At 36.1% G+C, this 26,505-nt stretch overlaps 1 protein-coding gene across 2 annotated transcripts in view; it reads right to left on the bottom strand.

Moving 5' to 3' along the window:
- The window catches only part of adam12a (ADAM metallopeptidase domain 12a), a 103,287-nt gene that overhangs the window by 5,530 nt on the left and 71,252 nt on the right, over positions 1 to 26,505 (bottom strand). For both annotated transcript variants that reach the window (XM_079388546.1, XM_079388547.1), the window contains 11 exons: positions 23,790 to 23,938; positions 13,105 to 13,282; positions 12,210 to 12,299; positions 10,648 to 10,843; positions 10,433 to 10,541; positions 8,378 to 8,576; positions 7,708 to 7,785; positions 5,235 to 5,343; positions 5,010 to 5,145; positions 3,543 to 3,684; positions 1,003 to 1,254 (listed from right to left, as the gene is read on the bottom strand). In XM_079388546.1, coding sequence (XP_079244672.1) covers positions 1,003 to 1,254; positions 3,543 to 3,684; positions 5,010 to 5,145; positions 5,235 to 5,343; positions 7,708 to 7,785; positions 8,378 to 8,576; positions 10,433 to 10,541; positions 10,648 to 10,843; positions 12,210 to 12,299; positions 13,105 to 13,282; positions 23,790 to 23,938 — 1,638 coding nt within the window. The remainder of the gene's footprint in view (positions 1 to 1,002; positions 1,255 to 3,542; positions 3,685 to 5,009; positions 5,146 to 5,234; positions 5,344 to 7,707; positions 7,786 to 8,377; positions 8,577 to 10,432; positions 10,542 to 10,647; positions 10,844 to 12,209; positions 12,300 to 13,104; positions 13,283 to 23,789; positions 23,939 to 26,505) is intronic.

The following is a 26,505-nucleotide window of genomic DNA, read 5'->3' as shown; positions in this document are numbered from 1 at the left end:
ATTATGAGTTATAGTTATTGATTTGAACAAACCCCCAATAGTAAGAATCAAAATCAGTGAGCTGTTATTTTTCTCAGTATTAAACTGAATTTCACCAACTGAATGATAAAACAGGTCAGAAAATCTCAAAAGACACACTGAAGGAGGGGCCATGACAAATCTAGAGACAAACATACAGAACACCGTAGCAAACACCTAAAAATGCCCTATCCTCCCAGAACACTTTAGTAACCACATAACAACAAACAAGGAAGCACCTAGAACATCTTAGCGATCACCCAGAACCACCCACAACACTCCAGCAACTAACATCCTAACAACCATATGGAACACACTAGCAACCACCTAACAAATGCCCTAGCAACCACCTAACAACCACACATAATAACCAAAGCAACCATCTAAAAACCACCCCAATGACCCAGAACACCCTTGCAACACCTAACAACACCATAGAAACCAAACAGAACACCCTGGCAACCACCCAGAACACCCATCAATACCATAGCAACCACACAGTACCACCTAGAACATGCTAGAACCCAACTTACAATACCCTTGCAACCACCCAGAACACTCTAGCAGCCTCACAGAACACCCTAGCATCCTAACAACCACCCAAAATACCCTACCATCCACCTAGCAACCAGCCAGAACACCCTAGCAATCACCAAGAATCACCCATGACAAACTAGCAACTAACATCCTAACACCCTAATAACCACCCAAAACACCCTGCCATTCACCTAGCAACCACCCAGAACACACTACCATCCACGTAGCAACCACCAGGAGCATCCAAGCAACATCTGGCTACCATCCACAACCACCTAGAAATCACCAAGAACCACCCATAACTTGCACCCTAACAATCACCCAAAACACCATATTTTTCATCTAACAACCACCCAGAACACCCTACTGATGCCCAAGGTACTACTCAAAACACCCAGTCTTGTTTTATATATGCAACTCCTGCAGCGCTGGCATATTTCCACTCACCATGGCGATCTTGCAGACGTTCTGGCAGGCCAGGCCGCGGCCGGCCGTTCCCACTGCTGGAGCGGATGTGTGCGTGTGTGTGAGTGCTGGTGGAAGGGCTCTGGGTGGAGATGAGTGTGTGTGTGGTGGCGTCAGCGGCAGGCTGAGTGCCAGCGGCAGCGGGTGAGAGAGGTGGACCGGAGGGCACGGGGGCAGCCGGCGGAGACCATGAGACGGGACCACAGAGTCCACCGTCTGGAGAGGAGACTGGGGCTACAGAGACAGATAAAGATCATGTTTGACTGACAATGAATATTTCAATAAACATTTAATATGCAGGGTGCACAAAGCAATAAAGCGGAGTTCACAATAAATTAATCATTTCTGTCATTTTTTTCACCCTCATATCACTTAAAAATTGTTTGACTCTTTCTTTCGTGAAACACAAAATGAGATGTCAGGCACAATAGGCAGAATGTTCAAGCTGCTTTAACAATGAATGTGAATGATGCTGTTAAACCTAAAAAAAAATTTTTAAATCATCAGATTTGAGTAATTTTTAGTATTTTGTTTTAGCTTTTATTTATATATATTTTCAGTTTTCATTTTTATTTAGTAATTTAGCTATGTGCTTTTGTTATTTTTGTTTGTTTTATAATATTCCTATCTAGCTTTAATTTATTTTAGTTTTAGTTATTTTAGCACTTCAGTTCATTTAATTTCACTTTTTGGCTATGGCAACATTTATAATTAGTTTTTTAAGATTAGGTTTTTCCATCTAACATTTTTATTTTATTTTATTTTATTAGCTTTATTTAAATTTAAAGTTTATTTAGCAATAACATCATACTACAGTGGCTTTAGAAGATCTGGAATATAGTGCACGAGTCATATGATCTATTTTTTATAGTGTATTTATTGAGTTTAATGTCATTTTTGGAGCATGAGGGCACCATTCAGTATGAAAAAGAGCAGCTTGAACATTCTGCGTAATGTTTCCTTTTGTGTTCCACAGAAAAAGAGAAAGTCATACAGGTTTGGATCAACATGCCGCTGAGTAAATGATAACTCATTTTTGGCTGAGCTATTCTTTTAAATGACACAAATGAATCTCATATGAGCACACTCACTCATCAGAGCCGTTTTGAGCTCTTGATCTGCAGCCAGATGTGACAAGAACAAAAAGAGATGATAGACAGAAACCGTGTATGTGTGTGTCTGTATAACCTCACCTTGCCTAACATCAAACAGACCTACGTCCTCTATCCTGTTACCGTCACACATTATGAGGACCAGATACAGCAGCCGCTCTTAAAGGAACAGTTCACTAAAAAAATTACATTTACTCACTTTTAAATTGCTTCAAACCTGTATTTTCTTTGAAACAAAAAAAGCATGAAATGAAGTGGAAACAAGATTTGAATGCTACATGTAAGATTATCATTGAAAAACTACTTAAATTTCAGATACTTTCTAAAAGCTTCAGAATATAGTACTTATTATACTATACTCTATAAGACAATATTTTTATAGTGTTTCTTTTGTCATTTTTTTGTCACGGTTTTCATAATATGTACATTTCTTCATAATATCTTATTTGGTGTCCCACAGAAGAAAGAAGGCCATACAGGTTTGGAACGACATGAAGGTGAGAAAATAATTAGAAACTTATTCAAATTTTTTTTTACTTTTTAAAAATAATTTATACTTTCACGCAACAAGGATACATTAAATTGATCAAAACTGACACTAAAGACATTTATAATGTTATAAATGATTTCTATTTCAAATAAATGCTTTTTTTTTTACTTTTATTCATCAAAGTATCCTGAAAACAAAATACATCACTGTTTCGATAAAAATATGAAGCAGCACAACTGTTTTCAACATTGAACTATTGCTTGGGCAGCAAATCAGCATATTAGAATGGTTTCTGAAGGATCATGTGACACTGAAGACTGGAGTAATGATGCTCAAAATTCAGCTTTGATCACAGGAATAAAATACTATTCACATAGAAAACAGCTATTTTAAATTGTAATAATATTTAAAAAACAAATCAGTTTTTCTGATCACATAAATGCAGCCTTGGTGAAAACAAGAGACATTAAAAAAATTCCAAAACTTTTCAACAGTCTATCTCTCACAGCACAGGCTATCTGGTGCACCACAGGGGTCAGTCATGGTACTTTGCACATCCATTAATCACAGATCTGAACTGCTTTACTCAACAGTAGCCCTGAGATCACAAATGCATCCACAATCTATCTGGCTGACAGGCGTCTCTACTGATTTTCCAACAAATTGAGAGAGCTTGTGTGGTCTGACAGCTAAAAAGCAGGTTTCAAACGTGGAACGCTCACTTTGTCTTTTCCTGTGCTTTTTATTAAACAAACCTCTGGAGTGAGTGAACTGTCACTCAGAACAGAAATAAAATAGTGAAGCGACACACATATGCATGCAAATTTATGCACAAATATGAAATATGCATATGCTTGTATATCTCTCAATGCAAGTGTGTGTGCATATGCATGCAATATGTAAATGAGGGATTCACACACCTTATATATGCTGGCACTTTGTGGTAAAGCTGATGTCTGACGTTGAGGAGACGATCTGTACGAGTGTGTTTGAGTCCCAGTGTGTGTGTGAGCGGATGAGAGTGTACGCGCTGGACTGTTCAACCTGTTGGGTCCCACAGACCTGCAGAAAAGCACAAATACAGAACCTATTGTAGGATATCGCAATAATGATGTGCATTTTTACCAACATCCCATCTAAAAAGGAACCTCTTCAGAACTTCACATTCTAGCAAGGTTCTCTTAAAATTATGAACAAACATCCACAATAACATCTTCCAGTAACTTCTTTAATAATGTTTTCAAAATGCTTTATAAAGTTCTGAAACCTTTTTTTGTTCTAGAATGTTCAAAAGAACATTCAAAAGTAACATTCCCATAATTTTAGCAAAAATATAAAATGGAATGTTCCCTTAAGTCACATAACCAAGAAAAAAGGCTTTTAAAACATGAAATGTTTACATAACATAATGGGAATTTTAGCAAAATGTTCTTAGAACATATTTTTGTTAGCTTGGATAAAGTAATTATTTAAATTTTTGAAACTACCAGTTATAATTTATTCTTATTTAGAAAGAATAATTCTGTACAGATGTATAAATATATATTTATATTATAAATCTATTATTGTTATTATTGATATATTTAAAAAAGAAAATATATTCTCTGATATGTTTTCTTTTATGCAGTTTTGCTTCAAGGAAATTGATCTCATTTTAAAGACATTTAGATGATCATTACTGGAAAACAAGACAAACACACTGATTAAAAACATTATTTGCAGATTTATTTGCAGCATAATGAGAATTAGGGGGTTAAACGTGCTTAATTATAATCAAGTGTATCATTGACACAATGCCAAAAATATTAATGGTCCTAAAATAGGTTTAATTTTCTTCGGGGGGGTTTCTTTAGATATTCGGGATGAAAAACACCTTGCTCTCTGGAGATTCACCTCCCTAGCAAGCTCTCAATTTAATTGCTAAATGGAAATAAAATACATCCAATGTAACATTACCAAAGTTAAGCTGTTCCCAGACTCCACGGTCATGGCATCGCAATGTGCAAATAAACCCACATATCAACATATATTAAAAATTAAAACTTGCCATGCCCTGATAAACAATATTTCAATTTCAAATTTATTTATAAAGCTCTTTAAAACAACCTTAGTTTACCAAAGTGCTGTACACAGTTACATTGACCCAATCTGAACTATGGCAACACACAGAGGTCAGCCAATCACAACACAACTCATTTACATATAGAATTCTCGATAATACTGTAGCAAAACAGTCTTTTTAATTCTAAGGGTCAGATAGAACACAATTCTAAGGGTCATATGGAACAAAATGGTCATGAAAAAACAAATTATGACTTTGTGTGGTGTACATACTGTATAGCATGGCCTCAAATTGATTGTCTATTTCAGCTGTGCAGGTTTAGTACCTCAGTTTTTCAATGGTGTTCTTCTTATTGCTGAAGAACAGACTGAGCAGAGTTTTCCTCTTAATGCACGTGATTATTCCAACACACAGCAGACACAGAAACACCACCAGGATGCCCACCGTCACACTGCTGCTGTCTGCATGTACAGAAACACACACACACATTGGTGAATTGAGTATATGCTGTTGAAGAGCAGTATCATAATCACAGATACATGTTTAATACCTGTTGGTCTCATCGGGCCGCTGTCCATACTGCCTCCAAACCCAGCTTTATCACAGAACGGAGGAGCCCAGAGCGACTCACAGTGACAGTTCTTATTATTATTACAAACCTGCAAGTGAGAGACACACACACACACACACACACACCAGTGACATTAGCCCATCACAAGATTACTGCATTAACTCACTTTACATTACAGAAAATTGTAAGAGAATAAATATCAGTGTAAATACAGTATATGAAAGAGTATGATTCAAATATCCAAGCATTGCTTCACTATATTTCCAAAGCAAATGAATTAAATAATAAATATTATATATAAATAAATATATAATTCATATTATTTCTATGTGATCCTAAAATAGGTTTAATTTTCTTTCATTTAAAAAAAAATAAAAATAAAAAATCTCTTTAGATTTTGGGATGAAATATGACCTGGACATATTATCATGTGAATCACCTCCCTAGTAAACCCCAAATTGAATAGCTAAATGGAAATAAAATACTTTTACATTTTACAAATGCAAACATAAAACGGAGTATAAGTACCAATTTATTCCCTTATCCAACTTTGCCAGTATCATGTGTTTATGATCTATGTGTCTGCTCAACACACCTCCTGTGTGCACCTCCTCAACATCAACCAAAACACTCAAACACTTCCTCTTTCCTCCATTTGGCAGCATTTGTTTCTGGTTCTTCTCTCTTGGCACTGATGAGCCACAGATGTTGGACTCAGAGGAACATCTTGATCTAATCTGGAGATTCATGATCTCATTCATGGACTTCCACTATCTGTTTCTCACTATCTGCACAAACCTGTAACCAATCCCACCTGTTCTTCAGGAAGACTGCGTTCATTGTGATGTCCTTCATAATGCTGGAGCTAAAACACATTCGCTCTGTCAGGTTTCACCCCTCTGTATTTACACAGACCTCATCTGGACTCATTTTTACTGTAATCTATACATGCTTTGCTTAATTAAATGAAGATTTTAAAAAGCGAGAATTCTTACAGACAATGTAAACATGTAAAACTATCACCATGTGGAAAAGAAGCGTTCCAACCAGTCATGGATGGCTTTTCAACCCATCAACTTTGACACCTGCCAGCATCAATTAATCAAATTTATATTTCAGATCAGTCTGCATTTGCATTTTGAATTATTTGCATTAAATACGTGTGTGAGTCTTTCATTACAATATGAGAGAGAATGACTTGAAATCAAGCTCCTCAGTGGCTTTTAGTTGCATGCAAGTCAAAGCAGAATTACTATAATTATGTTCAGCATAACAAAAACCATTTCTTGAAATCATATTAATAATCAAGATATTTTCTATTCTCTGTCAAAGTATATGCATTCATTCAATATTCACAACATCAACAACAAGGAATTACTATAATTGGGCATTTCTAACTTGTAAAAAAATATATTCACATCATAGTCAAACAAATAATTATGAGCTGGAAACTCAAATTTTCATTAAAGCTTAATTAAAGCTTTGATTCATGTGAAAACAACCAAAATATCAGAGCGTCTAAAAACAAGTCCCGTTTTATGCAGTTTTGCTAAATCAGTCTTGTCTTAAAGATATTTAGAGGTGCTTTACAGGAAAACATGACAAAACACTGATTAAAATCATGATTAATTAGAGTTAATAAGAATTGGGAGTCAAAATTTTCCTAATTATCATAAAATTTCCATTTAGCAATCAAATTGAGGATTTAATAGTGAGGTGAATCTAAAAAAACAAATACAGGTCAAATTTCATCCCAATATCTCAAAGAAAAGAAAGTAATTATTATTTTTTTTTAATATAATTTTTAAATAAAAATTAATATAATTAAAATGATTTTTCTTTATATTTTGGGATAAATTATGGCCAGGACATGTTTTCTTAAACAGTTTTCTTAGTAAACTCAATTTCATTGCTAAATGGAAATAAAATACTTTCATTTGAAAACATGATACAGAAATATAGGAAATTATTCAGTATCCAACATATCGAAGCAGTTACAATACTGTAAACTTAACATCATGATTTTCTGTAAAGCTGCTTTAAAACAGTGTGTGCTCTACATAAGATTTTGACTTGAATTAATCATGTAGTCATGCACTTTGCCATCATTATTAAAAGAAATCACACTAAGCCCCGTTTGGCATTATGAGTGTAGCCACAGAAATGAATAATTCATGAGACTGAGGACATGAAGATGAGCCGTCATCGTGTAATTATGGTAATCCTGACATGAGTGTCACATTAGATTCAGATTCCTCATCTTATCAAGAACATTTCTACACTGTATGGTCTTCTGGAGTTGATACTGTATGTAGGTCTATGAAGTTGAAACTGTCCCATTACATGATCAGATGGATTTCTGAGCTGCTTAAAGCCAACGTGAAATCCTGCCCACCAACCATTCAGATATATTTTTGAGTGAAAGTGTAAAGACAGTCAGATATATACTCACCCCGTGTCTGCTGCACTTGGCCGAACAGTCGTGAACCCCGAGCACACTGATGTTCTGACACTGTCTGTTTATACACATCTACACACACACACACACACACACACACACACACACACAGACAGACAGAGTTTATTTAGTTCTGTCAGTCAGTGATGATTGACAGCTCAATTCCACCCAAACATACTGACATGATCCATCCAATCAGGGTGGAAAAGTGTCTCATACTGTGCATGTATCACACGCAATTCAGTTTCACACACATTTATAACTTCATTTTATTAATACTATGATGTCAGGGTTATTTCCAATTATGTCAGGATGTGACCAATGAGGCCATTCTTTTCTTAGTTAACAAGCCTGATTTCATTCATGACTCAGTTTTGACTAAACATGCAGTTATTGCATTTTGCTTTTGCATGGCACCGATGACTTCTATTGATTTTGATATATAAATGAATTATAATGATATCAGATCAGGGTCAGAAATAAACTATGGATTGAGGCAAAATGCCAACAGTGTAAACTCCATGACATTTGTGACATGTTTCATAATACACTATTCGAGGCATATCAGAAAAATAATGCTGAGTTTTACATTTAAATATGAGTTTAGTGAACCTATAATGAGCGTAATTTACATAGAAATGTGATGTTTGGTAACTCTCTTTACCATGTTTTCTCCACACTTGGTGCCGGTGAGCACGAGGCCCGGATCTGGCATGTCGTCTCCCAGGTACACATGAGTCCCACGGCAGAGGATACGTCCTCCTTCTTGGAGCGGGATGTTGGTTTCTATGGAGACAGCATTGGTGCCAATCACTGGCCGATTGGCTCCGCCCTGACACTGGATCTTCCCACATTTAGCATCTCTGGAAAACAACAGGAGCAAACAAATTAAAAGGCCATTTTTTTATTTTACTTAATAATTAAATATTAAATATATTACTTATATAAGATAATATGCTCATAAGATCATATAAGCATTTATTTAATATTTATTATACTGTTTGACAGCACTAATATATATATATATATATATATATATATATATATATATATATATATATATATATATATATATATATTAGTGCTGTCAAACAATTAATCACGATTAATCGCATCCAAAATAAAACTGTGTACATTTAAGAAAAATATGTTAAATTTATATATTAAATATATTTATAATATAGATTATTTGAATATAAATATATACATGTAAATACATGTATATATTTTGAAAATATTTACATGCATGCGTGTGTATTTATATATACATAATAAATATACACAGTATACACAGATATATTATGTAAATAAAAACTTTATTAATTATATATATTTTTTTTAGGTTAACTTAAGATAAAAATAATAATTATATAATAAAAATAATTTAAATATATATGACAAATAAACTAATTAATTTGTTAATATATGTATTTTACATTTTTTACATTTAGCCTTGCTTTTATTTTTTTTAATTGATTTGAAATAATATAAAAAAAATAATAAATGTACTTTTGTATTTTACAGATAAACAAATATATACTGTTTGTGTGTGTGTGTATATATATATATATATATATATATATATATATATATATATATATATATATATATATATATATATATATATATATATATATATATATATATATATATATGCGCTTAGCCTGTTTTTTTTTCCTGCTGTCCAAACAGTCCTGTAACCTATTTTGGGGTTGAGAACTTATCTAAAATTTAGCTCAACGTTTCCAAGCGCTAACAGATCCCATGTTATGAATCTGAGAGTTCCCAGACTGACACATCTGCAGTGTTTTCACAGCGCTGAAGTGTGTTTCCTCTGCTGAGGATCGTGGTAATGGGACATACATCTTTGATTCCAATACAGCCAAAACACAGAGAAATAATGAGGCATCCTCTCCACCAAAGACCAATTACTGCATTCACGGGGCAGTTTCTCACGCAGTCGCGTCCAAAAAAGAAAGAAAGAGACAGACAGAGAGACAGAACGTGGCTCGAGTCCCTTTGGCCAAAATAAAGAGTCATTAGTGGCCGAAACAGTTTCTCTCTCCGTCTGTCCACTTCAGTCATTAAAGTAATTACTACATCGAGGATATGAGCCGTGAAGCACTTAATAAAGCAGCCAATCTGAGCTCAATTAAAACTAAATATATGACAGGTGTTACCTGCATATGCAAATTACTCTGACATTTTCAATAGGCTTCTGTTCTCTTTCCTTTAAAGACTCGTGTTGTTATTTGTCTGCCTGTTTGATTTCCCAATGGATTCGTCTCTCTCTCTCTCTCTGTGTGTGTGTGTGTGTGTGTGTAACAGTCAGTCAATAAAGAACAGGATGGGAAGAAACTGATGAGAGAAATTAATTTAAAATTGAATTTAAATCAAAAATGTAATTTTAAAAGAAAAACACTCGAAGACCTAAATAAACACTCCTCAGAAGACCTCAGAAGTTTTGAAGACACTTTTGATTTTCTGTCTACCTGAAGTGCACTTACTAAAAGTAATAAACTATAAACACACCATACAAAAATATGAAAGCATTGCTTTGCCCAACAAAAATGATAATTGTGAATAAATTGTTTGAATTTATATTGGCCCAATACTAATTTGAAAAGCTGCCCTATAAAACAACAACAACAAAAAAACATTTATTTCTACATAATTGTGTTTGCCACTGATGCAATGCTGCATCAAAAATTTCTCTTACCTTGCTTCACATTTGGCAAATGATCCCTTTGCATCTTTTCCACAGTTTCCATATGGGTCTCCCGCCGAGTTGACTCTTTTGAAACAGATTCCTGGAGCTGGTTTTGCACCTGTTAAACACACACAGAATGTTCTTCACATATACTGAACACACAGATGAAGTATAGATGGCTGCAGTAGCGGTTCCTCCAGGCCTGCGTGTGGCGCTGTACTCACCCTGTCCCCACAGTGTGATGCACTGCTGCTCGTGTGTCTGGCAGATGCCGTTGTAACAGTGTCCATCCACACTCTGACAGGTGTGTCCGTCGTGCAGGTAGACATTAGCGGGACAGTGAGGATCGGCGCCTGTGCAAAACTCCGGCAGATCACAGGAGTTACTGGACTCACGGCACGGAGTCCCTGCAGGCTTCAACTACACAACAAACACTTGACATTACTTCATGAAGTCCTTTCAGCCAATACAAAATAACAGTTTACTTTTATCTTAATTTATTAATGTTCCTGCTTTTATTGGAATTGATTCATCAGTGCATGTTATTCTAAAGAATAAAAAATGTGATTGTTTCAGAATAATATGCCCTTTGACTGACTTAGTTTGTTTGGTTATTCAGGTGTAGCCTAGTTTTGTTGACATTATTATTTTTAAAAACAAATACATACAAATGTGAAAAAGATGCACAATGAGAACAGTAACTGAATTTAAGAAAATATTAACTTAAGTAAATATTTCATATGAATATAATATGGTAATATATTATTTAATATTTTATACCATTTGACGTTATATTAAGAAACATATAATTATAAAATAATTTAGCATTTAATAAATATTTCTAAATAAATGTCATCCATAAAGCTGCAGTAAGAAATCAATATTTGAGCAAGTACATAACCAGCCAGAGTTCAAAACTATTGCCTTACTTTAGCCCGATTCACAACGGTAAGCTTATAATAACGTTTTCTAATTTGAGTGGTACAAGACTTGTTACTTGTTGTTTAGATGACAATATCTGGTGAAAATTCTTATTTGGGTCATATATTCCAAGACGTAGGCGAGAATTTGTGATTCCTAAGTACAGTATCCACACCGGTGTGGTGCCCGACAGCTACACATTCACCTCAAAACATTAGATTCATCCGCGCTGGAGCCGTGCCGGAGCACAACCCAAGCAATGAAAGTAATTCCGCAAGTAACTGCAATTGCAGGTTTCAAACAAAGATGGCGACAAAGAGGCTAAACTTACGGACTGCAGCTTTAAGTTAAATAAATGTATAAAGTGGATAAATCAATGCATAAATGAAGTGCATAATTAAATGTATAAAATAGTGCTGTCAAATGATTAACTGCGATTAATCGCATCCAAAATAAAAGTTTGTGTTTACATTATATATGTGTACTGTGTATATTTATTATGTATATATAAATACACACACATACAGTTTATATTTTGAAAATATTTACAGGTTTATACATTTATATATTCATATTCTTATATTTTATATTATATATAAATATATTTAATATACAAACAACATTTTTCGTAAATATGTACATGCATGCGTGTTTATATAGTTATATATACCAAATAAATATACACAGTATACACACAAATATTATGTAAACAAAAACTTTTATTTTGAATGTGATTAATCGATTGACAGCACTAGTATAAAATACATTTATTTTGCCGCACAATTTTATTTTAAGTACATAAAATTAACAAGATATAAAAAGACAGCAACAAATAAAGTGAATTATGTTGAACGATGAAAGTTACCTGACAGCCTTCACAACACTGTCCATGAGCACACACAGCTTCCTCCTTCAGTGTGCATGTACTGGCATTACAGCAGGGATTCAGACACTCCTACAGAGACACAGATTCACGTAACTGTTTTTAACATTGATAACAGCAGAAATGTTTCTTGAGCAGCAAATCAGTATATTAGAATGATTTCTGAAGGATCATGTGACACTGAAGACTGGAGTAATGATGCTGAAAATTCAGCTGCAGATCACAGGAATAAATTCCATTTTAGGATTTATCCAAATGGAAAACAATTTCAATAATATTTCACATTTTTACAGTTTTTACTGTATTTCTGATCAAATAAATGCAGCCTTGGTAAGCAGAAGAGACTTCCTAAATAAGTATTTTTTTTCTAATTTAGATGTGACTCAAGTACATTTGCATATGTGTAAGAATCCTGTCTAAATAATTTCCCAGATGCTTTTCTTTGACTGCTGGCTCTGTGGAAATTCATAAATTGAACATGAGCATTGTTGATGGATGCATGGACACAAACATTGTACCTTTTTGCTATGCATTCTGCACTGCCAGCAACATTTCCACAAAAACATCAATGAACAGATTTAAACCCTCAGGAAACACCTGAAGTGCTCAGACACAAACAAAAGGTTTTCTCTGCGGCGCTCGCAAAATCTCCTGGTCCAGCGTGACAGATGCATTTCATTCTTGTGCTTCTTCTCACAGCGTGGTCACAGAAAACACTCTGTTTATTTCAGATTTGGAGGAGCGACAGCTAATGATGCACGACTCACTGGAGAGTGTGAAAATCACGGCACATATGTGGCGCTTAAGGGAAACATGTAAATGTCTGGATGAAATATGTTTTCGAAAACAAAACATACACACAAGAGCTCCGACGTACCTCCAGATCTCCGCAATCGCACTGCTCTCCCTCCTCCACGTATCCGTTTCCACATTTCTGGCCTCCATAGAGCACCTTCACCTCCGGCATGTTGAACAAACACATGCCCACACCTTTCTCCATACTCGCAGCGAGATCCTTCTTACTGCAAGTACTGAAGACTGTAGGGAAAGGATACCTGAAAGAAAGCAGAAATATTACCTCAGTGATGATTTTTAAAGCCCGGTGTTGCTATATATCAAAAACTGTGACCAGGGGTCGGCTGTTCAGCAAATGTTCTCGCACGTTAGATCAGACGCAGAAGATGAATGATCAGCATCAGAGGAGAAGAGCGGTGCTTTAAAAGATGTTTCATATCTTAAGACTAAAGCAAATTGGACAAGCTAGATATTGTCACGAGCATCTAAATTCTTATATAGAAAAGAAATGAAACATTAATGCTGCTGTTGTCTGCTAATGTGTTACCCTGCTACTAAGAATGGATTCCGTATGAGATTTTTACGTAACTGTAAATAACTTAAAGTGTTATCTGCTCACAGATCAACCTTTTACAAAACAAATACAGAAATACATTGTGTAGTATATAATTATATATACTTCCATTTACTCACCACCAGAGTCACTCCTCCATCACATTGACCTTCACACAACACAGACAGTTACATTTTACCCTGGACTGCATTTCCCATCATTCATTGCACTAAGTACACACAGCTGTCTCAATCACACGCTCACACCTGAGAACCATCTCACAATCACACACCCTTTATAAACCATGGACTTCTTTTCACAGATCGCTGTGTATTGTTCTGCGTATAGCACTCCCCTAGTGTTAGCTGCCTTATCGAGCCATTCTGTGTTTTCTGTTCAGTTCCTGTATTGTTCTGCGTTTATTACTCTCCTAGTTTTAGCTGTGATAGTTTCTAGTCTGTGTTTCCTGGATTTACCCTTGTCTCACCGTTCGGACTCTGTTTGTACCTTATCTGGACCATCGCTCATCTTTCTGGACTACCCCTGTTGTCAAGCCCTCTGGATTTTGTTCGCCAATCAAAGACCCACGCTTGCCCTCTGGATTATTCTTGTATCTCGTCTGTGCCATACCTGTTTGCTGATGTTTTGACCCTGCTTGTGTTTTTTGACCACGTCTTTGTTTAATAAAGCTTGCAAATGGATCCTCACGTCTCATTCGCTCCGAACTACGAACTACGTTTTTCAGCATTACTGCACTTTCAGAAATGGAGGGGGTGAACGTTAACAAGATAAATGCATGTTGGGCAAAGAAACTCCTTCTCTATCTGCATTTTTCATATTGAATCTGTGCAAGAACATCACACAATATAAATGTTTTAATTTCAATTCTGCTTTTTCTCTTTTTTTTTTTACATGTTGAATTCGGCAAACTGCCACCGACGAGTGGAACACACCAAACAAACTAGCCCGACCGTCAGCTTGGTGTGTCCCGGCCAGTGTTGCCAGATTGGATGGACGATTTCCAGCCCAAAAGCTCATAAAAACCGCCCAAAACTTTAACTGTCAAAATAATGTGATCGAATGTAAATCAAGGTTGATAAGCCATTTTTAACTCAATAATATAAAACAAATAATATACATATAATGGTAGATAAATTTCCCATGGATCAAATTGGGGAAAATACATTAAAGAGAACTACGAAATATGATTAAAATATGCAAGCAGATACTGTCAAAACGGCAATCAAGAAATTAACCAATACCCTCGAAAAACACATGCATCATTTTCAATGTCAACAGTCATAATTTAAATGCAAAAAAGTGCCCAATATAAGTGTTCAGAATAAGCAACGCAATTATAGCTATCTCACACTCGTTCATGCACACACTATGACAGTCAAAACTGTGTCATTCTGTATGATAATCTGGCAATAAAAAACAACAACAATAATGCTCTTACTTTCGTGCCGCTCTATAATTTCACACAGAACTGAGTCTTTCTTGAAGTTCATATTTAACATAATATAGATTTTTTCAAAGTCAAAACTAACAAGTCCAGCATCTTTAAAGGATATACCAATCTGGACCGTTTAAAAGATAAAAGACAGGATCGTATATAGATATAAATAGATTGATTAAATAATTTAACTGTGCTCTGATTTCGGAGTTGCAGTTATATAGCCTTCATGTCATATCAACAGGTGTAATTCACGTTTTGAGAGTTAAAACACTCTCCACTCTTTACCATCGAACTTATATATAGGCATTATGGTCACTTACAGTTATACATTCAAAATCAGATCCGTTATCGTGCTAAAAACCCGTGGCTTATGAATCATCACGTCTGTCTGCTGATCCCTAGTGATTGGCTAAAAGTGCGGCCGCGGCGTTAACATCAGGAACCAGTCGTCTTTGCAGTGTGTGTGTGTGTTTAGTAACGTTGTGATGACTGATTGGATGCATTCAGTAGGCTATATATGCACACTTGGGCTTGCTTGTTAACCAATTAGCCTATGCAATTTATATGTTTTGAAAACCGCCAAACTGACAAAAAAAACAGCCCAAATTTTGTCCACCCACCCAAGCCAATATTTACCCGCACAATCAAATTCAAAACCGCCCAATCTGGCAACACTGGTCCCGGCCTTCTACTGACCGTTCACTTTTGTGACATTCAACATATGCACACATAAATGGACCAATCAGGCAGCGGAACTCTTGCCAAGGAAATGACATCATCCTGTAAGTGCTGACTGCCACGAAGACCAATTAAATAAGGCCCAGAGGAGAGAACAGTGACAGATAAGAGATATTTATGAGTCCTGTGTCTATAAGAAATCACACCGATTCGCCAGATTGTAAATGAGAGGCAGCAGGAAGTGTGTGTGTGTGTGTGTGTGTCCGCGATAACACTTCATATTGCACGTGGTTTCATTTGGACTGAATTATCCAACAAACCAAGATTCTAATAGACTGGTTTGTGTACATTTGTGGTGTTTGCTTACGCAAATATCACTATTGCAACCTAGAAACTGCATAGCAATGCACACACAAAAAAACACTATAGCAGCTGCCTCACAACACCCTTGCAATTCCCAAGCAACCACCCAGAAACATTCTAAAAACACTTAAAATGCCATAGCAACTCCCTAGTAACCGCTCACCACATAGCAACCACCCACAATGCTCAGGCAACATAGCAACATGTTAAAAAAACTCAGAATACCATAGCAACCACATAGCAACTGCCTAGCAACCACCCAGAAACGTTATAAAACACTTAAAATGCCATAGCAACTCCCTAGTAACCACTCACCACATAGCAACCACCCACAATGCTCAGGCAACATAGCAACATGTTAAAAAACTCAGAATGCCATAACAACCGCCTAGCAACAACCCACAAACATTCTAAAAACACTTAAAATGCCATAGTAACGCCCTAGTAACCACTCACCACATAGCAACTGCCCACAATGCTCAGGCAATATAGAACCATTAAAAACAACCCAGAATGCAGTAGCAACCATATAGCAACGGCCTAGCAACCACCCACAAACATTCTAAAAACACGATAGCAACTCCCTAGTAACGACTCACAACATCTAACTCACTCAGAATGCCAAAGCAACCACACAAACATTCTAAAAATCACATAGCAACCACCAACCAAGACCTTGGCAACGGCTCACAACACCCTAGCATTGTCGAGGTGAATTTTGAATGCACAGACATCTTATTTTCTTCAGAAATTGTAAAACTAGTTATCTAGTTCTAAGTACTTTAGTTTTCTGTTTCCCACAAAACACAGAAACACTTCCACGCATGGTGGAGATGATTTCACTGCAATTACACACACACACAGTAAAAGGGGCCCACAAATCCACTCTGCTCCCCTGTGGAGCATAACAGAATGTTTCGCCGCAGCGTCTACATGACGAAATCCCAAGTTTACAAATAACCCAACAGCCAGAGAAATTACAGCCCTCGTTTGTGACTGACAGCGACGCGATCGAGCTCCCAGAGAGAAGCATATGGTGCATATTATGAGACTGGCTGATGAGCTCATGATGGTGAAGACCATCTGTGATCACGGAGGGATTTTAGGGATGGTGATTGCAGGACTCGATGCAGGTGTGAATCATTGCAGTCGGCCGGTTTCATTAACACACTGAACGCTACACCACTAAACATCCTGATGAATTAAATCAGTATGATTGGTTGAGTTACAACACATGCTGTAGATCTGGAGGTTGAGTATTAAACACACAGATGTTCAAAGAAGTTCTCACAGCCCCTTTATTATCCAAAATGACTTAATCTAGGAATATTTAACTATTTGTACTGCATGCTATGCCAAATATCACTATAAAGATTCATTTTCGTTTAAATTTAGATAAAGTTCAAACCCATGAAAAATGGAAATAATTACAATGAAGTACTGCGATGCAAATTAATAGAAATGACTGCATATATACAATATATTTAAACAGACTATATGGGCATTATTGCAAAATAATCAGACCCTAAATCAAACAAATAAATAAATAAATGTCATTTATTTATTGTCAAGTTTGGGGCCAATAAGACCTTACAAAAAGTAATATTGCATTCAGCATGGGTGCATTAAATTGATCAAGTCGCGGGGAAGTCGTGGCCTAATGGTTAGAGAGTTGGACTCGTGATCCAAAGGTTGCGGGTTCGAGTCTCGGGCCGGCAGGGATTGTAGGTGGGGGGAGTGAATGTCCAGTGCTCTCTCCACCCTCAATACCACGACTGATGTGCCCTTGAGCAAGGCACCGAACCCTAACCCTAACCCTACAAAAATATTAAGCAGCACAACTTTGACAATAACAATAAATGTTTGATGAACAGCAAATCAGCATATTAGAGTTTTTTCTGAAGGATCATATGACATGTAATGGTGCTGAAAATTCAGCTTTGATCACAGGAATAATTATTTAATTTTTTTTATATATTACACTAGAAGACAGTTATTTTGAATCATAATAATATTATGAAATATTACACATTTTTCTGTATTTTGATCAAATAAATGCATCCTTTGGAGACACTTCCTTAAAAAAAAGATTGACTGCAGTCGCAGCATGCCTCAGTGCTTCTGCATGAACAGGAACAGAGCCAGAGCTCATCTTCAGACTGCACTGCTGTTGAATATTACTTCTTTAAATGCATACAACATGCTTAACTGGCTAAAGATGAAGCACAGACTGGAAACTTTAATGTGTGTTCTTCAGACAGAAACTCATAACACGCCTATTGTAGCCTGATTTTCTTCTCGAGGTTGAAGATTACTCTGGTCCTGTGTGATGGTGATGAGTTTGTATTTGGTAATAGCTCTTGAATTATTGAAATTGTTTGGGACAGACAGCTTTGATTGGCTCTGATGTGATTGTGAACTGTGTGGCGTGTCTCTGCTGTGAGATCTCATGCAGTTAGAAACATCTGTCAGTGCTGTAAAGCACATTGTACGATGATAGGAACTGCGGTATTCCGTCCAGGTTGCCTGGTTCTGGTCTGGATTTCCAACATCAGCCAGCAAAGATCTCTCACATGATGGGATATGACTATATGAAATACTTCATATTTGGTTGTTGCATTTGTTTGTACAAGTTAACACTATATAAATCCCCTCTGTGTACATTTTCCAACATGTTTTGGATACAGGCTACTCAATACGGGTCCCTTGATTTATAACCTTAACAGGAACTGTAACAGTCATTTACTAGCTAAATATTAGAAGTGATGATACAACTTATTGTACCAATTATTATAGGTCATCATCACTGATAAACCAATAATGCTATGAAATAATAATAATAATAATAATTCATTACATTTATATATGTAGTTATACAGTAGTATACATAGTTTTTAACATTTAAAAGACCTAAAATGCTTCTGTTTTACATTCAATAACAATGTCAGAATATGAATAAGAGTCTTGTAACTTAAGATTAATAGTTCTTCATAAACATTTTTCTTTTCAAAGTTTATAAGACTACTATTTTTTTTGCTAAGCACTAATTATTATTATATATTTGGAAGCAATCATTTTATGTGAAGATCGTTCCTCTCGATAAAACATTATCATCAAAAACATTAATATTTGCCACTCATCTCTACCACATTTTGCTACTGAACAGCTCGGCTGAGCTGGTTTACCAGGTAGACCAGCAGAAAACCAGCGCTATACCAGTGCAGATCAGCATGGTAATTCAAACTGGGTTGTAAAACTAGCAAAATATCAGTAGATTGTTTAATTTCTGGAGATAATAATAATAATAATTCGTTACATTTATATAGCGCTTTTCAAGGCACTCAAAGCGCTTTACATAGTAAGGGGGGTATCTCCTCATCCACCACCAGTGTGCAGCATCCACCTGGATGATGCGACGGCAGCCATAGTGCGCCAGAACGCCCACCACACACCAGTTTATTGGTGGAGAGGAGACAGTGATGAAGCCAATCAGTAGATATGGGGATTGTTAGGAGGCCTTGATGGTCAGAGGCCAATGGACAAATTTGGCCAGGATGCCGGGGTTACACCCCTACTCTTTTTCGAAGGACATCCTGGGATTTTTTATGACCACAGAGAGTCAGGACCTCGGTTTAACGTCTCATCCGAAGGACAGATAAAAGATAAAATACAGATAAAAGTATGTAAAGCTCACTGCCACAATGTTTCTTTCCTTCTACATAACTTGTATAACATTCAACAGACAAGGTTTGCAATGACAAAACGATAGCAGCACTGTCATCTCTTTAAACTGAACAAGTGTTCAATAAATTCAGTTTTGAAACTCAAACTCTGCCAACCATCAAGCAAAGAGCTGGGCAGCGTTTACCTCCTACATCCTCAGATCTACAGCCTATGTTTTCAGCATGGACCAGAGTTTGCTTCAGAATCCAGTTGGTGTTGCTGTGGCCATTAATATGCATCAGAGCCACCGAATACTGTGATGTTCGCTTCGTTCCTGGCAAGCGTACTGAGTCCACGGGGCAAACGTGAGCACAGAAATCTGGCTCGTGTCGGCCCTCACGCTCGACGGCCAGTGCCAGGGTGGCATGAGCCTGCGGGAGGGTGAGAGATAAGCAGATGCTTCCTCCTGCATCCTGATGCCAACCCAGAGATCAGCGCTTAGCTGATAAGCCACAGCGACTCGAGTGTGTCTAAGCTCTCAAACACCTCCTCTGGACTGGGCTCAACAGGAGGCCCACATAATGGAGACACTGCCACGGGCTCAGAGATCTCGCTGTGAGTGCGGTTTGTTCTCTACGAGGGAATGAGGAGCTTCCAAACGCTCTATAGAAGCACAGGAACAAATATAGCAGCGTTAGGAGACGCAGCAGCTGTGGGCTCAATAGAGAGAGTCACCTACAGAGTTCTGCTGTAATACTACATCAGTATTTCTGTAATATTTAAATGGATAGTTCATTTAAAAATGTTGAGTTTGGTTCATTTACTCTTCCTCATGTAATTCTGAACATGCATGAACGTTAAAGACGATATTTTCGAGAACAGTGGGGTCCAAACAACATTGGACCCCATTGACTTTCATTGTATTTTGTAAGTTTTGTTTAACTTTTGTAAGTTTTGATTGTTATATCTCATGTTGTCTTTGGTCCCTGGCCTTCTGATTTTTTTTTGTTGTTGTTGTTTCTAACCATAAACTTAAATGCACTTTTTAAAATTAATAATAATTAATGTTTTTTTTTACATTAATTGGTTCAACTGAAACTGAAATTAGATAAATAAATTATAATTCAGTTCTAAAATGCTAAATGAATTTGAATTGAGGTCGCAAACAGCAAGCAGAATTGAGTGGAAGTAGAATTTAAATAAATAATAAATAATTAAATTATAACAAATTTGAGATTCGTATATTACTCAGAATTCATAAAAACAAAATTCAACACGTAATGCACTGTGGGAAATGTTGTTTTCAAGTCTGAAACACAAAAGTTTATTTATAAAATAAATTATATTTATTAAAATACTTTAAAAACATCTATACTTTACTGTTTTTTTTTTAAGTAATTAAATTTTTTTAAATTCAATTTAAATTTAAATTTAAATATACAACTAAATACATTTAAAAATGAAGCTCTGATAAGTATTTTTACCCCCTTAATTTAGATCCTGGAAATACTCAACTACAGTTTTCTTATGCATTTATTACCTATATGATCTACTAATTATAAAGTATTTGCATAAACATTTGAATAAAATGTAATTATTTATTTTAACTGACAAAGGGCAATTTAAAGTTAAATGTCTTTAAAGTACAATTCAGGAAATTTCTGTTCTTGTCATCCCAATTCAGCTTGGCCTATTCAATTCAAATTCACATTCATAAATTCGAAGGAGTCAATTCAGATCTATACCAGCTCGAAAACGTCACATTAAAAGCTTCATACTGGGTCTCTTCCTCTCTAAGTGGGCGGTGCTTGTTCAGAATAAGCCGCTGGTCATGCGCTGTATGCAGATAAAGTCCAACTACTTGAGATTAGATTCATCAAACCTGCAGGACTGACGGAGCTGCTTCAAACCTCAGAGGGATTTTAACCACTCACGTCTTAATTAATGCAATTACATAGATGTGAAGCTCATAAACGAGCACCTGCTGTGATGTTAAATTCATTGACGCTTTGATCTATGAAAGCTCTGTGAGAGGAGATGCAGACTAATGCGCTGTAATGGAAGAAATATCCGTCTTAATTATCTGATTCTCATTTGTACAAATATGTGTCTGGTTTTCTGTCAGATCTGTTTTTCTCGTCCAGTCCTTCATGACAGCTCTTTATGAGCACATCATGGAGCATCGCGTTACGGGTTTGTCATGGGTGGCGTCCAGCTAAAACACTGGTGTGGATGAACTGATACACACTAGAGGATGCTGGGATTGAGTTGGCCGGTGTGTGCCTCATGAGAAAATCGAACATGGCCTGCAAATGTGTGATTTACTTGCCTGGAATCACACAAGACGACTGCTATTACAGACTCAAAACTGCTGCAAGCCGGTTTTTTTGGGAACACCACACTTTATGTGAAATAGGTGTCGTGAGAAATCACGTCTGTTACAGCACTATATCATATATGTTTTTAGTTTTAGTTACCTTTAATATCCCTGATACATAAAACAATAACTTTCCCAGAAATTCACAATGATGATGAGTAAATATGTGCTGTGCTCACTTTCTGATGAGTAAATATGTGCTGCTAAACAAGTGTGACAGTTTATTCCTGAAAAGAGTTTAATCAAATCCTTCTTGTTTGATGAATTTAATCAGCGTGTGTTAAAATTGTCTCCATGTTTAGTATGAATGTGTTTAATTCATGTGTTTAGAGTTGTTTCTTCATCACAGCTCTCAGAACATCTGACCATAAATACCCGTCTAACAGATGACTGAATAAATAAGCAACAAGTTGCACAATGTGTTTATGAAACGACTCTCAGCTGGTTTGTGCGACGCAGACAGGTAATATTTGGAAGCATGCTAATGAGCATGTGGCTAAAGGCTAATGCTGTCCCGCTGGGTGGGGTGTTAAAGTGTGCTGTTGTGCAGATGACCAAATGGAGCTCATTATGGAGTAATGAGGCAGAAACAGAGAGAACCGCTAACAAACAGACAGAGCCGTCATGTGCCGAGCAGGCCGGAAATTCTGGGTAAAATGGAATAAGAAACTGATTCACAGACACACAGTCAGCTGATGGGTTTGACTGATTTACACAGAACTTTTACTGTGGGTCGTTTGTTCTTCTGTTGAAAGCAAAAAACAGCATCCAAATAACAACAAACTCTGTTGACTTTCACAAAAATAAATGAATAAAAAAATGGTCAATTACTTTAATAAAAACATTCTTTTTTTCACATTATCTTCTTTTGAGCTTTGCTGAGGAAAAACAGTCTTAGAACAGATCTGGAACAAATTTAGGGTGAGAATATGACAAATTAAAATTATTAGGTTAACTGTTCCTTTAAGAAAAAACTTTTTTATATATACACTGTATTATATATTAATTATATATTTTATAATTGGCTTCTTATGAAACATCACACTTCTTTTAGATTTGTTTAAAAAAATATTTATATTTTTAAGATATATAACAAAATATTTGTCATGGTTATATGGAATATTCATATTTTTAAATATTTAAAACAATTGTCAACACTATATAACACCAAAATGTATAAAATTTTCAAATATATTGATATTTTTTTTAAATATATAAATATTTTTTAAAAATATTTGTAAAGAATTAATGGCACTAAAAATATTAATATTTGTAAGAAATATTAATTAAAAAAATATAAAAATTAAAAATGATTAAATATTACACCAATATCACACTAATATCTTTAAATATTTAAAATATATAAATATTTTAAAATATATTAAACCGGAGTCGACACAATGGCGGACAGCTCTCAGCTCACTCAGGGCGGGTCTAAGGTAAGACGGCTTGTCAATCAACTCTCGTGGGAGTGGCCTGCGCAGAACTACATCATTCTGACAGGAATCTCAGAGCAGCCTGATTTGAGAAAGGGGATTTAAAAAAAAAAAAAACACTGGGTGGATTTTTATCATTATAGGATGGATGTGTACACACACTTGAAAAGTGAATTTTGCATCCAATGACCCCTTTAAGGATCCTATTTGCAGAACCGGTGTAGTTTAGTTTTCTCACCCGGTGGAGGGGGTCATGATACACCCGCCACGGTCCACGGTGGCTCTGCAGCCGCAGCCGCGCTCCGGCGTGTCGTGGTTCATGCCGAAGTTGTGTCCGAGCTCATGGGCCAAAGTAACCGCAGCACCCAGAGGGTTATCGGAGTGATCCTAGAAGACAGAGAGAGCGAGAAACCATCAGTCAAACACAATAAAAATAAATGCTTGGTGAATTCAAATAAACAATCAATTTCAATTTTAAAAAAACAAGACCAATTTCTTCCTCCTCGACCCCAGAGACCCAAGAGGCGTTATCCGTCCTGTTCCACCTTCCCTCCCCAGATTACATTTATCCCCACATCTCTCCTCCTGCGCGCTTGTTTTTCTCTCAGAAAACGGTTTCACATGAGATCAGTAATGAGCAGACGCTAACGGCCTTTATAATTACTTTTCCACAAATCCGTCAGAGCAGCATAACTGGAGATCCGCTGCTATAATTGCAGACCGTTCTGCAGGCTTTGTTTGAGGAAGGGTGTGTGCTGATGAGGCAGGAAAGACACAATTACAGTCGCTTTGGTGAGGATGTGTCTGCCAAACACGTGAAAACCAAATTAAAAGGAGGGAAAACTGCCAGATCCAGTTCAGTTCTGAGTGATTATGAGCGTGAATGTGCAGAGGAAAGTTTTATTGCTCAGAAGGTGCTCTTTCAGAGCTAAAGAGACCCAGAAACCAAACACCGGAACAAAATGATTAAAAAAGTTTGGGGTCAGTTAAAAATGAATTCTATTATTCATCAAGGGTGCATTAAAATGATCAAAAGTGACAGTAAAGACTTTTATAATGTTTCAAAAGACTTCAAATAAATGCTACTCTTGAATTAATCAAAAATCATGGTTTCTACAAAAATACACTGTAAAAAATGTATAATAAAATAGATTAATGGAGTACATTTGACAAGCTGTTTCAGTCTTCAAAATTTCATGTTGAATTATGTTACTTTCAAATTCTTTATTTAAATAAATATTTTTTTTTAATTGTAAAAAAAAATATTACTGTTTTTTTATCAAATAAATGCAGCCTCTGCGAGCAAAAGTGTCTTCTTTTTAAAATATTTTTACATTTTACCAACCTCAAACTTTTGAACTGTAGATTATATTGCCTATAAAATACACATTAGTCAAAAAAATCTTTAAAATAATTGCTGGCAAGATCACATATAACTGCGTCAGGCAAAAATGCTGATGCTTATGAAACCAGCACATTCAATAATGAGCTTCATTTGCATAGAAAGGATGCACGTTTGTCAAAAAAAGAATGACTTAATTTAAATATGCATGATGCAATTTGCTTCCACACTAGAGGAGCGTTTGATGGGCAGGAGTGTGTAAAGTCCATTCAGAGAGTGTTAAAAGAACCAGATCAGTTTGAAATCAAGCAGGAAAAAGCAAATTGGATTTCCAAAAGCCTCATTGGTTAAAGGATGCTTATGTCCGAATGTAATGTGGCAAAAGTTGCGATTTTCTCACTCTAGAGGACACACATTTGCTGGGTGTTTTTTGGAGCATAAAAATCAGAGAAGCAGGAGACTCGAGCAAAAGTCTCCATTTGCGCTCCATTTAATCTCTTTTGATGTCATTTTGTGAGTTTTATTTCCAGTGGATGTGAGATTGAAGAAATCTGACGGTCCGGGGAGCTGAACACAATCATATAATCTGCTGATGTCTGTGTATCTCTGCATTTTCAGGAAGCTTTAGTTTGGTTTAGTGGGAACTGGTCAAATGAGGACAAAACCTCATCCGAACACAAGATGTCATGAGATCGTGCCATGATTCGGTGAAATACTGTGGCTTTTATGGTGGCAACTCCACTCAATCAAACAGCAAAAACAAAAGTCTGACATTCAAGAGGCGGCCAAAGGAAATAAAACACATCCGATGAATGAGTCAATGAAGAAAACATGCGTGTCTGCTGCTTTGACTGACAAAGACTAAATGTTTTGGTAAAAACCGCATATGACCATAATGATCTATAATGGAGAAGCTTCATATAATGGGACCCTCAATCAAAACACAAATACTGAGATGGTCAATTTTACACATGAAACACATGCAAGCAGAATGAACGCAATAGTTTGACTTGTCTGTGCTATTAAACCGGTGTTATTATTCAGGTAGCTGGCTATAAATACGACAAGAGTTTAACTAACTTCAAAGTATTTGCTGAGCAGGAACATACAGCGCTTTCCCTCGACCACAGACGCTCTGCTCTGATTTTGTGTCTCAGCAGGATGTTATCGTGGAGTGCTGCTGTGTGATCAGTGTCTCTAGACGGCTGTGCTGAGTGAGTTACTGTCCTCATTTGACAGTAAAAAAGGATCTAAACGTTAGAAACCAGAGCAACCTCAGGTGACCTCTGGACTCAAGAACTATATCATGCTTGCAATGGGACTAAAACATACATGTACATATAATAGAGATATGATGTGAAATACATACAAATAAATTCTAAATATATATACATATATATAATTTATAACACACAAATTACATTTGCGATATATATTTCAAAGCCTATTAAATATGTTAAATGTAAAATAATGGCTTTAAATTATACTGTAATGTTCAATGGCTATAATAAATGGGTATATATATATATATGAAGAGTTCAATTGCAAAAACCGATAAATGCCACGTAAAAAAAAAAATGAGCTGAGTGCCGTACATTATTCTCCACATATA

Source organism: Barbus barbus, assembly GCF_936440315.1.
Source record: "Barbus barbus genome assembly, chromosome: 32".
Classification (NCBI taxonomy): Eukaryota; Metazoa; Chordata; class Actinopteri; order Cypriniformes; family Cyprinidae; genus Barbus; species Barbus barbus.
This window is presented reverse-complemented; position numbering and strand designations above follow the sequence as displayed.